Source organism: Schistocerca nitens, chromosome 6 (assembly GCF_023898315.1).
Source record: "Schistocerca nitens isolate TAMUIC-IGC-003100 chromosome 6, iqSchNite1.1, whole genome shotgun sequence".
Lineage (NCBI taxonomy): Eukaryota > Metazoa > Arthropoda > Insecta > Orthoptera > Acrididae > Schistocerca > Schistocerca nitens.
Window position 1 is genome coordinate 392,943,443 of NC_064619.1, and position 21,564 is coordinate 392,965,006.

The 21,564-nt window shown below is 39.7% G+C and overlaps 1 protein-coding gene and 1 non-coding gene across 2 annotated transcripts in view; both read right to left on the bottom strand.

Annotated features, from left to right (window-relative positions):
- LOC126263710 (NADH-quinone oxidoreductase subunit B 2-like) overlaps nt 1–21,564 on the bottom strand; it is a 41,395-nt gene that overhangs the window by 19,325 nt on the left and 506 nt on the right. The window contains exons 2-4 of the mRNA XM_049960851.1: nt 21,350–21,469; nt 15,089–15,192; nt 61–252 (exon numbers count right to left, since the gene is read on the bottom strand). Coding sequence (XP_049816808.1) covers nt 61–252; nt 15,089–15,192; nt 21,350–21,469 — 416 coding nt within the window. The remainder of the gene's footprint in view (nt 1–60; nt 253–15,088; nt 15,193–21,349; nt 21,470–21,564) is intronic.
- On the bottom strand, nt 4,447–4,521 carry Trnat-ugu (transfer RNA threonine (anticodon UGU)). The gene has a single exon. It is a non-coding gene; the product is annotated as a tRNA-Thr (tRNA).

Sequence of the window (21,564 nt, forward strand, 5' to 3'; positions counted from 1 at the left end):
TTTGTATCGTAAATCACAAACTGCGACATCACTATTTTCTGTTACAAACTTTATTTATACCTGGTCATAAACTTTTCGAAGAGCTGGTGCCATTTTATTGGTGAGAGTTCCTGCGACTATAATAACATCTGCCTGTCTTGGTGAGGCACGGAAAACAACTCCAAATCGGTCCATATCATAGCGAGGAGCTGCAATATGCATCATTTCCACAGCACAGCAAGCCAAGCCAAATGTCAGTGGCCACAGAGAACCCTGTAAAAGGAATATATCTTCAGCAAAGTACATTAGTTGTAAAGGCTCTATGGTACTACATCAATAAACCAGAAATCAAATCTGCATGATGATGAGGTCCCATACTCCGAGGAGCATAGGGGAAGATGCGGGAGACCCGCACAGCTGAATAGGCAAGATCCTAGTGGAGGTGGTTTGCCATTGCCTTCCTCCGACTGTAATGGGGATGATGATGATGATGATGATGATGATGATGACGCACAACACCACCCAGTCATCTCGAGGCAGGAAAAATCCCTGACCCCGCCGGGAATCGAACCCGGGACCCCGTGCGTGTGAAGCGAGAACACTACCGTAAGACCATGGGCTGTGGACCAAATCTGCATATTTTGATATTATATTAAATTATAGTTTTTACTGACTGACTGCCATAACCAATGACTGTTGCAAAATAAATCCCTAAGTCAAACTTTTTGACATTAAACTGAAATTTTCTCTTGGACCCATTCCACACAGAAGTTTCAATCAAGGCTACACCTATGCTTTGTCTTTATTAGAATTACAAAACTATGAAAGATGATAGCAACTAAGTGACAGAAAGCTTTTGCTGGAAAGCAGGAGCTCACTCTTCATGTGATGACAACAGGTGCCAACGCGAATCCTTCTCATTAGTCCAGGACTTCCAGCCCTTCCCCTCGTCAGTTGTTGCTTTGCAAACAAAGCACTAGAAGTATATATTATTTTCTGCTAACAATACGGAGTTCTTTGATGAGGCCTGCATTGGAGTACTGCGATGGTGGATTTGAACCACTATAATTTGACTAGTCTTCATTTTCAAGGATACTACACTATTAGCAACTAAACATCTGCCCATATTAGCAGCCCACAAGTACCACAGAATGGTCAATATGTCTTGAGAAATGTTTAGCTTATTCTCTGCAAAATTTACACTGTGTTGATTGTTGTGAATAGTTAACTGACATCCTTGCCTTTTGCAAACACGGTACACCCATATCTGATTTACGTACTGCTCTGACAGTGGATGATTATGATGAATATGGTGCTCAGTATCTGATTAAATATCAGTGGCTCTGGTTGAATAAGAATGTTTGCATTTAGTGAGAAGAACAAAGTCTTCCTTCATAAGGCAATCTTTTTGAGACAATAGACCATGGACACATATTGCAGACTGACTGATAATGATGACATGAACAACAGTTGGTTATCAACACATTAAAATAGATAATAACTAGCAACCCAGCTCGGCTTCACATGAGTAGAATTAAATATCTAGAGCTAGACAACTTGTCCAGCATAGCTTATTTTGTTTACGGGCAACTGCGTTGAGTTGCGAAAAAAAGTCTGAGAACATTAAGTAAATGAACATCATCACTTTAATATAACTTAAGTGATGTAATCAGCACACACCAGGGAGGTTGTCCGAAGGCATGACTGTTGTATGTTCCATATTCAATAGGTATTTGGAATGATATCTCATGGCACTGGCAATGACAGAAGCACATCTTGATGTAAGTAATATGTTTACAATAAATGTAAATATATAATGCAGATCTCTCTCTCTCTCTCTCTCTCTCTCTCTCTCTCTCTCTCTCTCTCTCTCTCTCTGTGTGTGTGTGTGTGTGTGTGTGTGTGTGAAACAGAGAGAGAGAGATATATATATATATATATATATATATATATATATATATATATATATATATATATATATATTTTCACTATGTATTGAAGGCTGACTGGGGTAGCACAAATAAAAGAAAAAACAGGCATGATCTGCATGTTTAGCTCATGTTACAGCACTCCTCTTGTCAAACTTAACACACACTATGATGCACTGTTGAGGCTTCCTGCCACAATTCAAAATGCGTCCGCCAACCACTGAAATCTTGTTTATTCATCCACAATAAATTTCTTAATTCTATTCAGGAAAGTCAGGCCCATGTCTTTATGATTTTTAAGAGGCCTACGTGTCTTTCTGACCAGAGGAGATTCATTTACCAGTGTTCTATATAAATCAAAGGTGTTCAAACAAATAATGTCTTTCACTCCACCATGCAAAGATTGTATTAACAACTATGCTTGAGTCAAGGAAATCAAAAGTAGGTGTGGGGGAAGCAGCACAATAAGAAAGTCCCCAATCCTTTGGAGAGGGGGGAGGGGCATGGTTGACCAGCCCTGAGAGCCCACTGCATGAAGTGTAAGGGATGGGAATACCGTTGCCAAAGTGGGCGATGTCGTCATAGCTGTAGCATAGGACACTATCATACATGCTGGGTGCAACTGCTTGTACATCTTCTTAACTTATTTACAAGTAATTTAGTCGAGAGGCTTATATTCTTGTATTTTCTTCCCTCCCTGGAAAATGGTGCAATCTGGTGAGCAGGGAGACTGATGCTTTCCACAGGTGACACAGATGGGGAGAGGGGAAAAAGGAACGTTTGCGTGCAGTTGTCATCCACAACATCTACAAATGGGGTTAGCATTGTAACATGAAGACATGTGCCCGAATTCCGAACACTTGAAGCACTGCCTAGAGAGGAGAACACATGGTTTCACATTGCTTTGATATATCACCACCTTCACCTTCATCTTTTCAGGCAATGAATTGACACTGAAGGAAACATTTCCAGATCATATCTCTGTGCATTAAATGAGTACTTCGGTGCCATAGAGACTGCTGGGGCGTATGGCCACCAGCAAAACACAACTTCACCACTTACACAACTTCGCCACTTCATTTGCAACTCATCCGCCATGCTGCCACCCACTCCGAACTGGGGCTCTCCCCAAAGGGGCCACCCAGCCTCAGCAATGGCTACCTGGCCAGTAACATGTTGCTTGGAGTCCTCATGCCCCAGTCACACCAGACACATACTCCCTGGCATATGTCTGCAGCTTGTGGTCTCTCAATTGCATTCTCACTTCCCGAGCACGCTCTCGGGTTCGATTCCCAGTGGGGTGAGGGATTTTCAGCTGCTTCAAGATGACTGATAGTTTGTGTTGTCCTCATCATTTCATCATTATTCATGAAAGTGGCAATGATTGGACTGAGCAAAGGTTTGGAATTTGTACGGGCGTTGATAACCGCGCAGTTGAGCGCCCCACAAACCAAACAAACCCCATCATCATCATCATCATCATCATCATCATCATAATCATCATCATCCTTGGCACACATGGGGATTTTTCACCTCAGGCACCAACAGTGCAATCCCTATGTGGTCAGAGGGCTACGACTGTGCAGGTACTTGACGATCCCTTCACAACACAATGGCTACCATGCTGGGGTTTTTGATGTACTACCTTATTAAACAGAAGGGGGTGCAGACATGGAAAGACACAAAGGTGGAGCATACACCGCACTGGGTGACCTTTCCTGTATGATCAGCACTTCTGGAGAATTTTGAAAATTGGTGGTAGTTGAAACTCAACAATGGGGACTATGTATTTATTTAATGAAAAGTTGTAGAAAATGCAAGGTGGAAACTTGAGTCCCAAATCATAAACCAGGTCCAAGCAGGTCCGCAACAAGAAACCATCTGATGGAAAGGCAGAAGGGGAATGGGATACTGAAAGTACAAACTTGAAGCACGGAAAGAAAGTAATGCTGCAAAGGCTGGGGCCCCGTGGAAGCCAAGCACATACTCATGAAAGAGTTGTGAGCCTCCTGGGGGTGGGTGGGGGACAGGGGTTGAGCAATTTCTGAGACCAGTCTGCATATACATGTGGATACAAAAAGGAGACTTGAATTTATATTGATAGAGATGATAGGTGGTGGTTAGTGTTCAACGTCCCGACGACAACGAGGTCATTAGAGACGGAGCGCAAACTCGGGTTAGGGAAGGATTGGGAAGGAAATTGGCCGTGCCCTTTCAAAGGAACCATCCCGGCATTTGCCTGAAATGATTTAGGGAAATCACGGAAAACCTAAATCAGGATGGCCGGAGACGGGATTGAACCGTCGTCCTCCCGAATGCGAGTCCAGTGTGCTAACCACTGCGCCACCTCGCTCGGTGATAGAGATGATAAACCTCGTGAGTGTGTACATGTTGTAAGGTAACAGACTAATGTAGCACTTGATCTAGTGAAGTACTTGATACCAAAACATGAGCATAGAAATATTTGAAATGATAATTAAATAGACACCCTAGCTGCAAACGCGTTTGTATACTTCACTGGGGACATGTTGAAAATGTGTGCCCCGACCGGGACTTGAACCCGGGATCTCCTGCTTACATGGCAGACGCTCTATCCATCTGAGCCACCGAGGGCACAGAGGATAGTGCATCTGCAGGGACTTATCCCTAGCACGCTCCCCGTGAGATCCACATTCCCAACATGTCCACACCACTACATTCGTAGTGCGCCTAATAGATGTTTGCCCATCATACTCATTATTCGTGGCAGATTAAGCAGGAGATCCCGGGTTCGAGTCCCGGTCGGGGCACACATTTTCAACATGTCCCCAGTGAAATATATCAACGCCTGTTTGCAGCTAGGGTGTCTATTTAATTATCATTTCATTTCTAGCAAAGCTGCATGGTTATCCACGGTATGTGTTCTTTCGGGAACAGATACTACCGTCATATATAGAAATATTTTATAGCTACCGCTTACATTTTATGAACTCATTATTTAATGTTTTACAAATTCATAAATGACTAAATGAATATTAGTTTGATTTATACAGAGTATTTTCATACAAAATTATGGTCTCATAAACTCTTGTGACATAACATAGTAATTTTAGTTGTGTTCAATATTATATTGCACAATCAACTGATCTAAAGTGTACAACTTCTGTAAGGGCTCTTGTATAAATGTTAAATACAGTAAATTAAAGTTTCACAAAAATAATTTTTTACAAATTATATCTCATAATATTTCATGCAGAATATCAACTTTTGTCAAAATTGGATTTATTTTTGAAACATTTCCTTTCTTGCAAAAATAACGTGGTACTCAAACATTTGTAACCTTGCAACCTTTAATCACACTGACCAGTTACATTTACATAATAACCTGTCAAAAGTCTGAATAACCACCTTTTGCAGTGTGGACTGCTGCAAGATGTGCAGGAAGAGGGTCTCTGAAGTTCTGGAAGTACCGATAGGGAAGTGGAGCTATGTCAACACCAGTGTGGCCAACTGTACTAGGTTTCCCTGTTGAGGATCCATGAGATGAACAGTCTGATTGAGGCAGTCCCACAGATTCTGATTGGGTTTGTTGTTCAGGGCAGTATGGTAAACTAATCCAGGTACTCTTTGAACCATGCATTTACAATGGCAGCATATGACATGCTGCATTGTCCTGCTGGTAAATGCCACCGTGCTAAGGAAAAACAAACTGCATGTAGGGGTGGACTTGGTTCCCAAAGGACAGGTGCATACTTGTATCGATCCATTATGCCTTCCAGAATGATGACATCACCTAGGGAATGCCATGAAAACATTCCCCACGCCATAATGCTCTCTCCTCCAGCCTGGACCCTTCCGACGATTTTGCAAGGTATTTGCTTTCAGATTTTTCACACTGTACATGCCAACAGCCATGTGTCCAATGGAGGAGAATGAAACGTGATTCATTTGAAAAGGCCACCTCTCACCACTAAACAGATGTCCAGTTGTGGTATGTGTATAGAAATTCCAGCTTTTGTTGCTGATGAATAGCAGCCAGCATGGGTACATGAACCAGGCACCTGCTCTGAAGGCCTAAACAAAGCAATGACAATCAGTCCATATCGCAAAAGTTGTTTACTTTTATGGTGTGGTAACTGGTTTCAGTCACTCTACACCTAAACCTACATCTTTAACTCTGCAAACCACCATGAAGTGCATGGCAGAGGGTACATCCCATTGCATTAGTTATTAGGTTTCTTCCCATTCCATTTGCATATCGAGCATGGGAAGAATGACAGACTGAATGCCTGTGTGTGTGTGTGTGTGTGTGTAGGAATTATTCTAATCTTATCCTCATGATTCCTATGTGAGCAAGGCATAATTGGTTGTAGTATATTCCTAGAGTCATCATTTAAAGCCAGTTCCTAAAACTTTGTTAATAGACTTTCTTGGGATAGTTTCTTCAAGAGTCTTTCAGTTTCAGTTCCTATGTCTATGACACTCTTCCACAAATCAAACAAACCTGTGACCACTCATGCTGACCTTATCTGTATATTTTCAACATCCCCTGTTCATCCTATCTGGTATACGTACCCCACACTTGGGAGACTTGAGCAATATTCTAGAACTTATCACACGAGTGAGGATTTGTAAGAAACCTCCTTTATAAACTGATTTTTCCCCAGTATTCTACCAATTAATCACCTGCTTTACCCACGACTGAACCTATGTGATCATTCCATTTCATATTCCTGGAGAGTGTTACACCCATGTATTTGTATGAGTTGGCTGATTCCAACATTGACACATTGATATTATAGCCACAGGATATTACATTTTTTTCATTTTGCGGATTGCACAGTTTTACATTTCTGAACATTTAAAGTAATAAAAAAGTATCAAGGCTTTCATGGGGACTTGTTGACAAACTGTCTGTTGGCTTCTGTCTCAGGTTCTTTGGCCAATGTTTGTCAGATGATTTTCAGACAGACATTGGTCGAAGAACCCGAGACAGAAACCAACAGGCAGTTTGTCATCTAAAGCAAGTTGCCCTCTCTGCATCATTCAAAATCTTATCAAGATCTGACTGAATATTTATGCAGCTCCTTTCAGACAGTACTTCATTATAGATAACTGAATCATCTGCAAAAAGTCTGAGGTCACTATTAATATAGTCTGCAACATCATTAACATACAACTTGAACAACAAGGATCCCAACACACTTCCCTGACACACACCTGAAATCACTTCTACAACTGATGATGACTCTTAATCCTAGATACCATGATGTGTCCTCCTTACCAAAAAGTCACCAATCCAGTCACAAATTTCACTTGATACCCCATATGATCATACTTTTGACAAGAAGCATGGATGTGACAGCGAGTAAAATGCTTTTTGGAAATCAGGAGATATACTGCATCTATCTGACTGCCTTGATCCAAAGTCCTGTGTGTGATGGTTTCACATGTGATTGATATTTTCGGATCCATGCTGGTTGGAATTGAGGAGATCATTCAGTTCAAGATACATCACTATGTTTGAGCACAGAATATGTCCTAAGATTCAACAACAAACCATCGTCAAGGATATTGGATGGTAGTTGGACCTGTGATAGATTATTGTTAGAAGAGGGGTTAATACAGCCACAAATTTGGTACAGAATCTAACAGTGATTCCTTCCAGCCCTGGAGCTTTGTTCAATTTTAATTATTTCAGCTCTTTCTCAACACCATTGACACTAATACTTATTTCATTCATCTTTTCAGGGGTGTGAGGATTAAATGGAGCAGTTCTCCTGGGTTTTCCTTTTTAAAGGAACATTTGGAAATGGAGTTAAGCATTTCAGCTTTTGCTTTACTATCCTTAATTTCAGTTCCCACCTCATGCATTAGGAACTGCACAGTAACTTTGGTGACAGTGACAGCCTTTACGTACAATCAGAATTTCTTTGGGTTTTTTGAAATATCATTTGACGATATTCTGTGATGGTAGTCATTGAAAGAACCACAGATTGCTCTCTTGACAGCCAAATGAGCTTCATTCAGCCTCTATTTATTTATAGCCCTACGCTTTGTTTTACACCTATTATGCAGTAATCTCTGTCTCTTCACAAGTTTCTTTTCCCTCATGTTATGGACTGTTCTACCAGGTACATATCTATCCGGAGCATGACCAACTATTCATTTAACTTGAGCCATAGTTCCTCTGCAAGCTCCTGCCCTGTGCTGAAAGTTTCCAACTTCCTCACTGATATATGACACTTCTCATTTTATATATAGTTTACTGAACATTTAGATAAAAAAATCTACTCACCAACAGCAGCAGGTGAACAAACACACAAAAGGGTTCCACTTTCACAAGCTTTCAGAGCCAGTGGCTCCTCCTCCTGGCAGAAGAGTTGAAGGGGCAGGAAGAGGGGTGAAAAATGGATTGGAGAGGTTTAGGGAAGGGGTGCAGTTCACAGAAGTCACTCAGAACCTCAGGTTAGCAGGGACTTACCGGACAAGATGACAAAGGAAGACTGATTGTTGGGGACTGCACGAGAAGAGATTTGAAAACCTGAGAGTCTGAAGGTAGAAGACAGAGTAGGTAGTATGCGAGAGAGATTACTACTAAAACATCGTGCATGAGTTAATAAAAGTGAAAAACTAAGTGCATTGTATGTAACAGAGGTGGGAGGGGGACAGTAAAAATAGACAAGGTGTAGAAAACTAAAATGGGGCGAAGGAGTAGTTACTGTGAAGAAATGCTGAGACAGAAGGAATTACTGTAAATTAAGGCCAGGTGGGTGTCAAGGACCAAGGACATGTTTTAGCACTAGTTACCACCTGCATAATTCTGAGAAACTAGTGTCAGAGGGAAGAATCCAGATGGTGCATGTGGTAAAACAGCAACCATGCTCACGGTCACGGCTGTTATGTTTTACAGCATGCTCTGCAACATCATATTTTGTGTTGCCTGTATACACCTTCTGCCTATGCCCATTCATCCTGACATAACTGGGTTCCAGTCATGCAGATGTAAAAGACCAAACAGGGTTTACATAACAGCTGGTATTTAACATGTCATTTCACAGGTGGCTCTCCCTTTGATAGTACATGTTTTGCCAGTTACAGGGCAGCTATAGGTGGTGGTAGTAGGGTACATAAGGCAAGTCTTGCAGGGGAAATGGTCACAGGGATAGAAGCCATAGGGCAGGGAGATGGATGCAAAAAAGACATAGGGTCTGACAAGGATATTTCGGAGGTTGGGAGGGTGACAAAAAATTACTCTATGTGTGGTGGCCCTACCAATCTCTGCAATATCCTTGTCAGACTCTATGATGCTTCTACACCCATCTCCCTACCCTATGGCTCCTACCCCTGTGACGGTCCCCACTGCAAGACTTGCCCTATGCACCCTACTACCACCACCTCTTCCAGCCCTGTAACTGGCAAAAAATATACTCTCAAAGTGAGAGCACCTGTGAAATGACATTATATACCAGCTGTTATGTACACACTGTTTGGCTTCTTACACTGGCATGACTACCATCCAGTTATCAATCGGGATGAATGGGCATAGGCAGAGGGTGTATACAGGCAACACACAATATCCTGTTGCAGAACATGCTGTACAACATGACAGACGTTACTTCGGTGCCTGTTTCACCACACACACCATACAGATTTATGCCCCCAGACACCAGTGCCTCAGGATTCTGTTCATGGGAACCAGCACTAAAATATGTCCTTGTTTCTTGCCACTCACTTGGCCTTAATTTACGTTAATCCTCCCATCTCAGCATTTCTTCACAGTAACTACTACTTTCTTCACTCCATTTTAGTTTTTACATCTTTCATTTTCTGACTTTTCTTTTTTTGGCATCCCTCCTCTCACTTCTCTTACATGCAATTCACTTAGCTTTCCACTACTCTTATTAACTTGTGCACTATGTTTTAGTAGTAATCCCTGTCTTGCATATTACCCTGTCTTCCACCTTTAGGCTCTCAGGTTTTCAAATCTTGTCCAGTGCAGTCCCCAATAATCAGTCTTTCCTTCTCATCCTGTCCAGTAAGTCTCCCCTGACCCGGGATTCTGAGTGACTTTTCTGAACTGTACCGTTTTCCCTAAACCTCTCCAGTCTTCACCTATTTTCCTTTCTTTGAACTCTTCTGCCAGAATAAGAAGACACTGGCTCCGGAAGCTTGTAAAAGTTAAACCCTTTATGTGTGTGTGTTCGCTGCTGCTGCTGCTTGATCAGTACATTTTTTTTATCTAATCAAGAATTCATTATTTCTTAACATATATATCTTTCTGCTTGTTTTAGTTGTCATTTGTACTTTGGTAATTATTGTTGTCACAATCACATAATTGTGACTGATCCTAGTTTCAATGTGGACATCCTCAGAGAGGTCAGGCCTATTTGTTGCCATTAGATTCAATATACTTCCATCATGAATAGGGTTCCTAACTACCTGTTCTAGGGAGTTTTCAGAGAACACATCTAGTAATGCTTCACAGAATTCGTATCACACCCACCACTAACAATTCTGTAATTTTCCCAATTAACTATTGGATGATTAATGTCTCCACCAACAATGACAGTATGATTTAGGAACTTGCGCACATTATCTTCAGACCAGTATGTCTCTTAAATCAACAAAGTAGGCCAGGAATAATACTGCTACTAATCTTATGTAACATTAAATAAGCAACACAGTTACAAAACAAATATATCGTGCATATACCCATTGGTGAAACACTGAGTCAATGTGTGGAGCTGAAAGGCTCCTATCATCAATCAGTGGGTAGCAGAGGAGTGCTCAGGTCATAAACAGAGCCCCACCCATCAATCCACACATGATCGGTTGAACAACCAGTAACATCAAAACATGCAAAATAGTATGTACAAAAATTGCATATGTTTTTGGCTTTTGTAACTAATAGCTGTTCATCGTCTTATGGTCAGCATTGCTGACTCTCGCTCACACAGCCTTGGGTTCGATTCTCAGCCACATCAGGCATTATCTCAGCTCAAGAGTGTGTGTGTGTGTGTGTGTGTGTGTGTGTGGTACATGGACACCAGGCAGCTGAGATCATCACAGAGTGGGTTCCTGGCAAAAAATCCGATACACACATTTTTTTAAGCAACATTATAATCTTATATGTCTACTATATGAAGTCTGTATAATTAGGCACACACTATTGTGTGTGTCTTAATGTTATTGGTTGTTCAACTGACGATGTGCATATCAATGGGCAGGTGCTGGCTCCATACATTGACTCCACACATCACTAACGGACATATGCACAACATATTTGTATTCAGTTTATAATTATCTTGCTCATTTACAATTTTATAAGGTGAATTGCTATATTATTCCTGGCCCACTTCACTAATCTCAGAGATAAACTGGTCTGAAGATGGTCTATGAATGAAAAAACCAGTTGTTGTTGTTGGTGTCTTTATTCCAGAGACTGGTTTGATGCAGCTCTCCATGCTACTCTGTCCTGTGCAAGCTTCTTCATCTCCCAGTACCTACTGCAACATACATCCTTCTGAATCTGTTTTCTGTTCATCGCTTGGTCTCCCTCTATGATTTTTACCCTCCACACTGCCCTCCAATACTCAATTGGTGATCCCTTGGTGCCTCAGAACATGTCCTACCAACCGATCCCTTCTTCTAGTCAAGTTGTGCCACAATTTCCTCTTCTCCCCAATTCAATTCAGTACCTCCTCATTAGATATGTGATCTACCCATCTAATCTTCAGCATTCTTCTAAGCACCACATTTCAAAAACTTCTGTTCTCTTCTTGTCTAAACTATTTATCGTCCATGTTTCACTTCCATACATGGCTACACTCCATACAAATACTTTCAGAAATAACTTTCTGACTCAAATCTACACTATGTTAGCAAATTTCTCTTTTTCAGAAATGCTTTCCTTACCATTGCCAGTACAAATTTTATACCCTCTCTACTTCATCCATCATCTATTATTTTGCTCCCCAAATAGCAAAACTCATTTACTACTTTAAGCGTCTCATTTCCTGATCTAATTCCCTCAGCATCACCCAATTTAATTCAACTACATTCCATTATCCTCGTTTTGCTTTTATTGATGTTCACCTTATATCCTCCTTTCAAGACACTGTCCATTCTGTGAAACTGCTCTTCCAGGTCCTTTGCTGTCTCTGACAGAATTATGTCATCACTAAACCTCAAAGTTTTTATTTTTTCTCCATGGATTTTAATTCCTACTCCAAATTTTTCTTTTGTTTCCTTTACTGCTTGAATATATAGACTGAATAACATCAGGGATAGGCTACAACCCTATCTCACTCCCTTCCCAATCACTGCTTTCCTTTCATGCCCCTCGACTCTTATAACTGCCATCTGCTTTCTGTACAAATTGTAAATAGCCTTTCACTCCCTGTATTTTACCCCTGCCACCTTCAGAATTTGAAAGAGAGTATTCCAATCAACATTGTCAAAAGCTTTTTCTAAGTCTCCAAATGCTAGAAATGTAGGTTTGATCTTCTAAGGTAAGTTGTAGGGTCAGTACTGCCTCACGTGTTCCAACATTTCTGTGGAATCCAAGCTGATCTTCCCCAAGGTCGGGTTCTACCAGTTTTTCCATTCATCTGTGAAGCATTCATGTTAGTATTTTGCAGCAGTGACTTATTAAACTGATAGTTCAGCGATTTTCACACTTGTCAACACTTGCTTTCATTGGGATTGGAATTATTATCTTCTTCTTGAAGTTCGAGGGTATTTTGCCTGTCTCATCCATCTTTCTCACCAGAAGGTAGAGTTTTGTCAGGCCTGGCTCTCCCAAGGCTATCAGAAGTTCTAATGGAATGTTGCCCACTCCTGGGGCCTTTTTTTCTTCATGCAGTATCATATCTCCAATTTCATTTTTGTCTATGTCCTCTTCCGTTTCTATAATATCACCCTCAATTACATCACCCTTATATAGACCCTCTCCATACTCCTTCCACCGTTCTGCTTTCCCTTCTTTGCTTAGAACTGGTTTTCCACCTGAGCTCTTGATATTCATACAAGTGGTTCTCTCTCTCCAAAGGTCTCTTTAATTTTCATGTAGACAAACCAGTTACCATACCATAAAAATAAACATAATTTGTGATCCAAACTGATTGATTTTATGTTACATTATGATACGAGATCAATGACCTTCTAGATTTGACTTCAAAAATTAATGTGGCTATGCCAGACAATTGATGATGATGATGATGATAATAATAATAACCACCACTGTGCATCTCCTGTTCAACTGAAATGTCATTCTTTCCTTGCAAAGCAGCTGTCAGGAGAGAGTACTGGGCATCCGACACAGTCCAGCCCTACTCAGATCTGCAATTAGTATGTAACTAAAATTTGGATGTTTATCTGATGATTTGGAAAGTCTTGTTTGAAAATAAAATCTGATGTACAAGATTAAAGAATGGAGAGTATGTGAAGACTGGACCTTATCACACCAAGAGGGACTTCTGCTGGATGATTGAAAGTTATTCCTCAGCGTCAGCATACAGGCTTAATAGAAGGTAAAGCTAATATTCTTGTGACAAAGTTGCGAATCTAATATCCTTGTGACCAACAGAGGTCCAAGGTTTATAGATTGGACAATTGTGCAGAACAATAGCACACAGTACAGCAACAGCTCAGCTGCAACCAAATGCTCTGCAAAATAACACAGAGCATCTACTATGAGGAACTACCATTAATAGTATGAAGGCTTTCACGACCGGATGACATATCTTCTGGTAAACCTTCCGGGATGTAAGGTCGTGGTCCATGAAACTCTTCAGCTCCTAACGTTTCGTCCAGAGCTGCGCTGGACGTCTTCAGAGGGGTGTTTCTCCTCCGGTGAGTCTTGCCGACTGTGGGTCGGACGTCTGAGAGCCACTTTAACAAATTTAGACCCTTTAGAGCTCTTGCAATCTGATGGTTCACACATGGTAATGAAATGAGTTTCTCATTAATGATAAGACCCAGGAACTTAACTGATTCAATGAAACTAAGAATGGTATTCTTCAATCACAGTTTGGATCAGTTTAAACCATATCATATATGAGTAAAAGTAACACATATATTTATCTAAACAGAAAATTCGAAGCCTGTGGTTTTCCTCCAATTCTAGCCTTTCTAGTGTTAGTTGTAGATGTTGAGGGTAGAAGATAAGCAAAAGACAAAAAAATTGTCCACAAAAAGAGAGCAGCAGATATGATTTCCAATTGTAGATATTATGCTGCCAATGGCTACAGCATATGACACATTACCAAATGACACCATTCTTCTGCATACAATGGTCTAAGAATCCTCACCAACTCTGAATTAAATATAGGATCCTGAGAGGAAGGTCACACTATAGTCAGAAGATGGCCCTGAAAACCATATTCCCAAGTTTTTTGGATGATATTGTACTATCATGTAGTACCAGAAGTGTTTTCAACATCAAAAAATATTCCAGTCAAGTACTGCCTATGTAAAAAGCCTCCTGTATTGCCAAGTGCATGAGTATTAGCGTGTCACGTGTAGAGTGGTACCTATGGGAACCACAATGAGGATGAAAGAGTTTTCAAGCTGCAAACATCCGTACAAAGTGGCTGTTGAAAATTTATTCCATTGTCATCCCTACACAATTATTAAGTGCTATACTGGATTGGTGCAATCATTTCTAGGTTTCAGGTATATCGTGTTTCCCTTCACGACTTAGTATGGCCACTGCAGTAAGCATTACCTTTCCAAAGGAGCCTTCTCACCACTTCCAGTACACAATTCCTGAGGATATGAAATGATTAATACTGTAATTGTAAAAGTTCTTGCCATAACTTTTTTTGCTCTGTCCTTTTGTTCGAGCAATTCAAAAGCTTATAAGGTGCTCAAATTCTGGATTGATATAGAACTTGCACAAGCTAACTCACGTGCCATGATGGCTAAATGGCACTCCTTGCATCACCATTTCTGATTATGAAAACTATCCCCCCCCCCCCCCCCCACACACACACACAAATAAACTGATAATGGAAAATCTGCTGCTAGTTTATTTTTGAACTGGTGGCGAGCACCAAGTGATTTGACTACCAACTTTGCAGGTATACTCTAAATTTCTATTTCCTATCTTTCTGCGGCTCTATTATAAGAGTTCACTTGGTATTACTGCTAGTTTTTTTTCTGTTTGCAATGAAAGTACAACTGAAATGTAGCATTACCTTCCGTCCCCAATTAAGCAGGTCGTCCAGCCTTGCCAACGCATATTCAGCCAAGTTGCTAGTGTTTTGAAATGGAGAATATGGTTTTCTAGTTGCAGGTACAGCTGGAAAGACAAAAAAAGAAAGTAAAACAATTCTCATTCTAGACTATGAAAAAATGCCAAGGAAATACATACAGAACCTGTGGAGGTCATTTAAATTGAAGGAGTGCTGTAGAACAGTGACATGATTACCACTGATGTTTTATGATTTCTTATTTATTCATGATATGCAAAATACATCAATAGCACCCGCACTGATGTGATGTTATTATTCATAGAAAGTAACTATGTGAAGATATTTAATAAAAGGAAAACAGAATGTATATTCTCACTGGAAAGAATCCATATGTGATCCTCAAATTTAAGAAATCAAGAAAAGATACAGAATAATCGTTCCTCGTATTACATATAGAAACATTTAAGGAGATAACTCAGTCTTTACCTAATGTTCACATACATGGTGAAAGGGATAAGGGGAAGGACATTACAATGCTGCTGCAGAATTAAACACAACCAGCAAGGAGCCAATACTTGATGGAAAATGTATTGTGATGTACATAAGCAGTCTAATACTAACAGCGAGAAATGTCTAACAGTACTTAAGTTTTCTTAATCGGTTTAGTAAATTTAGACACACAGATTGGGTGGAGATTTCATTTTATATGTGCAAGCAACCAAGGGCAGATGGATGCAGCTTTTCTGCAAGACAAGGTAGGGCTGGCGGTTTGATCACGCTTTGCGGCACCTGCTGGTTTGGCGATTACTCCATGCAGCTGCATCCTTACATAAAAGACACACTGCACCTTGACAATGGACTACATCATGAACAGAGAGAGAGAGAGAGAGAGAGAGAGAGAGAGAGAGAGAGAGAGAGACTACTCTGGCTAGAGAGTTGGCTCTGAACTGTCTATCAATTTGTAACACAAGATGTAATTACCAAATTATAAAGGCAGGCAGTTACTGTATGGGATGTTCTGAGATTGAAAGGAAGAATATACATATGTCTTCAAAGGATGACTTATGTTAATTAGTAGCTTATTAGAAATAGAGAAGTACAATTCCATTTTAAGGACAGGCAAAACCACACACTAAACCAAGTCCACAAAAATAAAAATAAAAAAAGATATAATGAGGGGAGATATACTCCAGACAAACAAGTCAGTATTTTCAGATCAGTAAATATCAGCCTCCAAATTAGTACATTAAGTCACCCCTCTGAGTATCCATCCTACAAAGCAGGAATCATCCCAAAGATTTAAACTTTTAAAAAGTAAGTAACAAAGCTCTTCATTAAATCACTTATGTCGAACTGCCCAACCAAGAGGAAGTCTAACAAATGTGGTTAAGAGAGTTAGAGAAAGTTCAAATACAAGTTTAAATTATCACAGAAACACTACACAGACTCCAACAATAGTTTTTAAAAAGATAAAGATGTTTTGCCTCATGGAAAAGCATGCTCTCGAAACTTTGAAACCTACTGTAAACCTGCTTATAAAATCAGTATAAATGTAAAAAGAATGACCTCTCTTGGATTGACTTAGTACTGATGCCTCTAACTGGAAGAGCACAGAAAGGGAACAACAGTGTTTCCAATGTAAAATCACCAAAGGGCTTAGAAAGACGAAAACAATGCCAGTGTTGGAAAATATGAAAGGATGAGAAATGATTCAAGTGACATGGTACAAACACTGAGCAATGGTGGCTAGCAATTTTTGAACCATACTGAAAAGTTTTTAACAAAATTTCCTACAGAGAAGTCAAGAAAATATAGTCTCATGTGAGCATGAAGAATGGCAATGAAAATGTTATTAAAATGAAGCCAACATGCACAGTGTAAGTGACTGATTTCCACGGCATTAAAGTAAATGTAATCAGTAAACAAAACCACACAGAAAAATACAGCAGTCTACGAATATTTCACCTGTAAAGAGGGACCATTGGTTTACTAAACAAGCAGCGAAGATGTACAGCTTATTTTATTACACTAAACTAGCTGAATCCAGCCACCTTTTGTTGTAGCTCAATCTGCTTAAATGGAAAAGAAAGAAAAGAGAAAGAACATTTTTGTAATATGAATGGGAACATGATATACATCCTAATTTCCTCTCCCTGTATCTGTTCATCTTGCACTTCCCCTTTCTTTGTCCATCTCTTCCTCCTTCCCATTCTTTCTGTCCATCTTCTTCTCCCCCCTCTTCATCTCCTCCTGTCCCCCTCTCTGTCCATTTCCTCCTTCCCGTTTTCTATGTCCATTTCCTCCTCCTCCTCTTCTGCCCTCTCTCTGACCTTGTGCCTTGTTTGATTGTTATTTGCAAATCCTATATAAAGATATGTTGCCTATATGTGCCTACACCTTTATTACTGTAATGTGTAAAAATTTGTAGTAATTGGAAAGATACATTTTGAGAGTTTTGGTAATAATGTTCCCCCTTTGATTACATATATACAACATGGCATTGCAGATGTATATAAAACCATGCAAGTATTTGAGTGCAATGTGTCAAAATTTTAAAGCAATCTCTGAAGAACTTTCAGAGATTAACACAATCAGTCAAGAATGTGATTCTGAACAAAAGGACATACACTTATTTATTTTTGTATTTTTGTTTTTGAATTATTGTGACCATATTAAAAAAATGGGTGAAAAAAAAAGAAAGATATTCAACATGACCTCCTGCTGTTATATTATAGATCTTAAAACTTTTTTCGTTTTGCATCTAGTGCCAGACTTATTATTGTAAATTAGAGATTTTTTTAGCTTTTGACATGTAAGGTTTGTACCTGTACAGAGATATAGGTAAGGTTGAAGGATGGCAATTTGGTTGAAAGTTGATGAAGCCAACAAATATGAATACAAGATCTCAGCTGTGGTGAAATAATGATCTGTAACATAGCCTGTGCTCTAGGTTAGCTAGAAAGGTGACAGTTTTTTTGTGAATGTTGGAAGCAATATCGAAAGTATCATTTAATCTCTGTGCCATGGGTTATACAACTGCTTATTTTTAGTTGAATAGATCATCATGATTGACATTTGCAACATCAAATGTCTCTGGGGATTTTGGAACAGCTTCTCTTTGTGAACAGTTTGGACAGTGTGTGGATGTCATGAGTAAAGCAGGAAATGGGTAAGTGTCATGAATCGTCCTCTCTTACATTTTCATAGTTAATTCCAAAACAATTAGAGTACTGTCCATTATGCAGTACAGGTTTTCTGAGTTTACCTTGTACTTGTACATATTTATAACAAAAAGTGTAAATATGGAGGGAATCAACAACTCAAGCAATGCCACAGATCTGTCTATAACTATAACCTTTTTTGTATTCCCATTCACAAAACCTAGAACTCAGGTTACGCTTCAGATTACTACCACCACAACAAAGAGTTTGAGGGGGGCGGTGCACTATCACTATTAACCCTCAAACGGAGTGGTGACCTCTTAGTATCATAAATGGTGTTGTGGGGTCCAAAAGGATACCACTCAATTTTATCCATGAATATTAATTTACTTCTCTTTCATTAGAAATATTTATTTATAATTTCCTTAATTGCCTATGTTACAACACAAAACTTAACTTCAGTTAAGCTAAAAAAATCTCTATAAAAATCACAAAAGGAAAATAAGTTTATGCAACACTACTTAACATTGAAATGAAATGCAATATAAAAATTCAAACTAGTTTATTGTATCAGAAATAACACGAAACAGTAATAGATTGCTGTGAAATAAATATATAGTGTTTGAAAAATTAGCTGCATGTAATGAACATCAAATAGGAATTGATGCAGATTTTTTCACAAATTGTCAATAATCACCCGCATTCTCCTCTCCACTCTTTACAGACAACCGAACGACAGGTTTGGCAAACTGGGTGATTGCAGCAGGTACAATACTGGTTTGTCTTTTTCTCACTGGCACATGGACAAAGAGCACATTGTTTCCTCTTTGAATCAAGAGTGGATATTTGTGATTTTGGGAGAGGTTTCTTCAAAAGTCCTGAGATTGTTACTCTTAGTTCTTTTGGTAGTCTGCCATTCATCAGCCTCTCATTGAGATAGGGTTCAGTAAGCTGCCTGGCAAGTGTCTTGATGAATTCAAACTGGAAAACAGGCAGCCTATGTACTTCTTGCAGGACGTTTGTATTACATACGAGTTAACTCCAAGTATGTTCAGAACTGCATAAAATACAGCAAGAGGCCATCTGCGTATTCGTCTGCCTGTGCTGTAGGTATCACACATCTGGTCAAGAGAGTCTATGCTACCTTTTGTGCTATTGTAAAAGGAAATTATTTCTGGTTTTCCTGTTTTTGGATCTGCACTTTCTGAATGATGCATACTGGACATCAAAATGACAGCTTTTCCTTTTTTAGGGACATAAGAAATCAATGTTCTGTCATTTGTGAAGCCATAAAGTGTTAAACCTTCCAAATGACTCTTAGACGGCTGGAATTCGGGTGGGATTTCCTTTTTGTTTTTCCTCAATGTACCAACATAGGTCAACTTTCGTTTTCTCAACTCCGAAACTAATTCAACAGAGCCAAAGTAGTTGTCTGCTGTAATGTTACAGTTTGTACTGTAAATGGGCTTCGCTAGTCTCAGGACAGATTGAGTAGGTTTCTGAAATTTCTTTTCTTCTGGTCTCAAGCCAACGCCATCACTGTCTTTTCCAGTGTATAAACAGGCATTCACAAGGTAATTTGTTTGAGCATCAGCTAAAAATCATCATTTTCAGCCCATATTTCGCTGGTTTACTAGCCATATAAACCCTAAATGCGCATCTCACATGAAAACCAACCAGCATTTCCTCCACACATGCATGTGAACATATGTTATAAGATGCCTGAGAATTGTGAACCATAATCCAAGAAATCGCTGCTGTAGGGTCATTTTTCTTCCTCTCATCTCAGCAAGTTATGTCATAAAATCTTAGTCAGTAAAGCAATATCAGCACTCTCTTCACGGTTAGTGTGGTGTGGAAAATATCTCTTCCAGTGCCGTCTGTTGCAAACATAGACTCCAGATTTTCATGATTAGATTTGAAAATGGCACTGAAGTATAATAATCCAAATAGTGCCTTAAGTTCATTGATGTTCATGTCTCGTAGTTCTGTGTGCTGCTGATCAGAAAATTTTGATCGATATGAAGAAATTTTCACATTAGTATGGCTCACAATTTCTTCTAGCATATCTCTGGTAAACAAACACTCCCACGCTTCCAATGGACTGCATGAGTCTCCCAATCGGCTTGCAGGGCCTTTCAGTGTAGGAACTTTTATTATCAAGTTGTGGGCTGGTGTTCTCACATTCCTTTGAGGTTCTAGAGTGGTCCACTTATACCTATTTCTGCCATAGAAACTAGATGATTCCCTCTATGTTTATTTCCCTCTAATTTATCTGATTCACTAGAGTCACGACTTTGTTCTGAAGCAGTTTCATGTTCACTGTTGTAAGAAGGGTCATTTTCACTGTCCAGATCATTTGCATCACTACCCTCTTCTGCTTCTTCTAGCGTTTTTCTCACAAAGTCTGGAAAACTTGGATCAAGCACTGACATACGTGAATGAGAGCTCGAAGCCATAGTAACACTGAAAATAAATGAAAACACTCACTAAGCCTAAAACTAAAATAACATTTCGTTAATAAGTAAACTTTTGACGTAGGGCAAACAGAAACACTTATGGTGTCGTGGGGTAAATAATGGCACCCCCCAAACTTTACAGCTGTGCACTGAGAGAGAGAACAACTCGACAATGATGCTAGTTCGTCAGGAGGTTCACCTTCAACTGCCAAGATGGTATGTAGAACCACCAACAGAGGAAATGGCACGTGTGTACAGTTTGACTGGTATCAAAAAGGACCCCACAACTCCGTTTGAGGGTTACTCTGATGAAACAGGCCAACTGGTGTTTTTGCCGTATTCCTGTTACTCTTTACAGAAAATAACAAAAGTGGTTCCAGAGATTATTACAGGCACAGACCAATTTGAGAGTAAGTTACAAAAGAACATGCAAATTTTGCAAGAGGGAGGGGGAGGGAGATGGCGTGAGGAAAACTAATAGTGTGCAAAAGGTTCAAACCTTTAAGTTCATGCTGAAATTTCTACAAAGTTGGAAAAAAAAAGACCTGAATACAGAAAGGAGTTCATAAATCACTTAGGCTATTTACATTATCAATGAAAACGGCAGTTCGCGACTGGGAGTACCAACAATATAACTTCCTTACCATTTGCTTTTGATTGCTGTGCTACAGTTGACTGAAACCGACAGTGGGAAGATAGGGCAGCACATGACCTTGCCGCAGAATCCAAATATATATCGTTGTTAACCTTTGGCGTGTGATGCACTGAAAAAGAGAATATTGGTCTTACTTTACGCATAATAATTTCTACTCTTTCTCTCTTAATCAATTAGGGGCTATAATTAATTAACTAGGGCCTA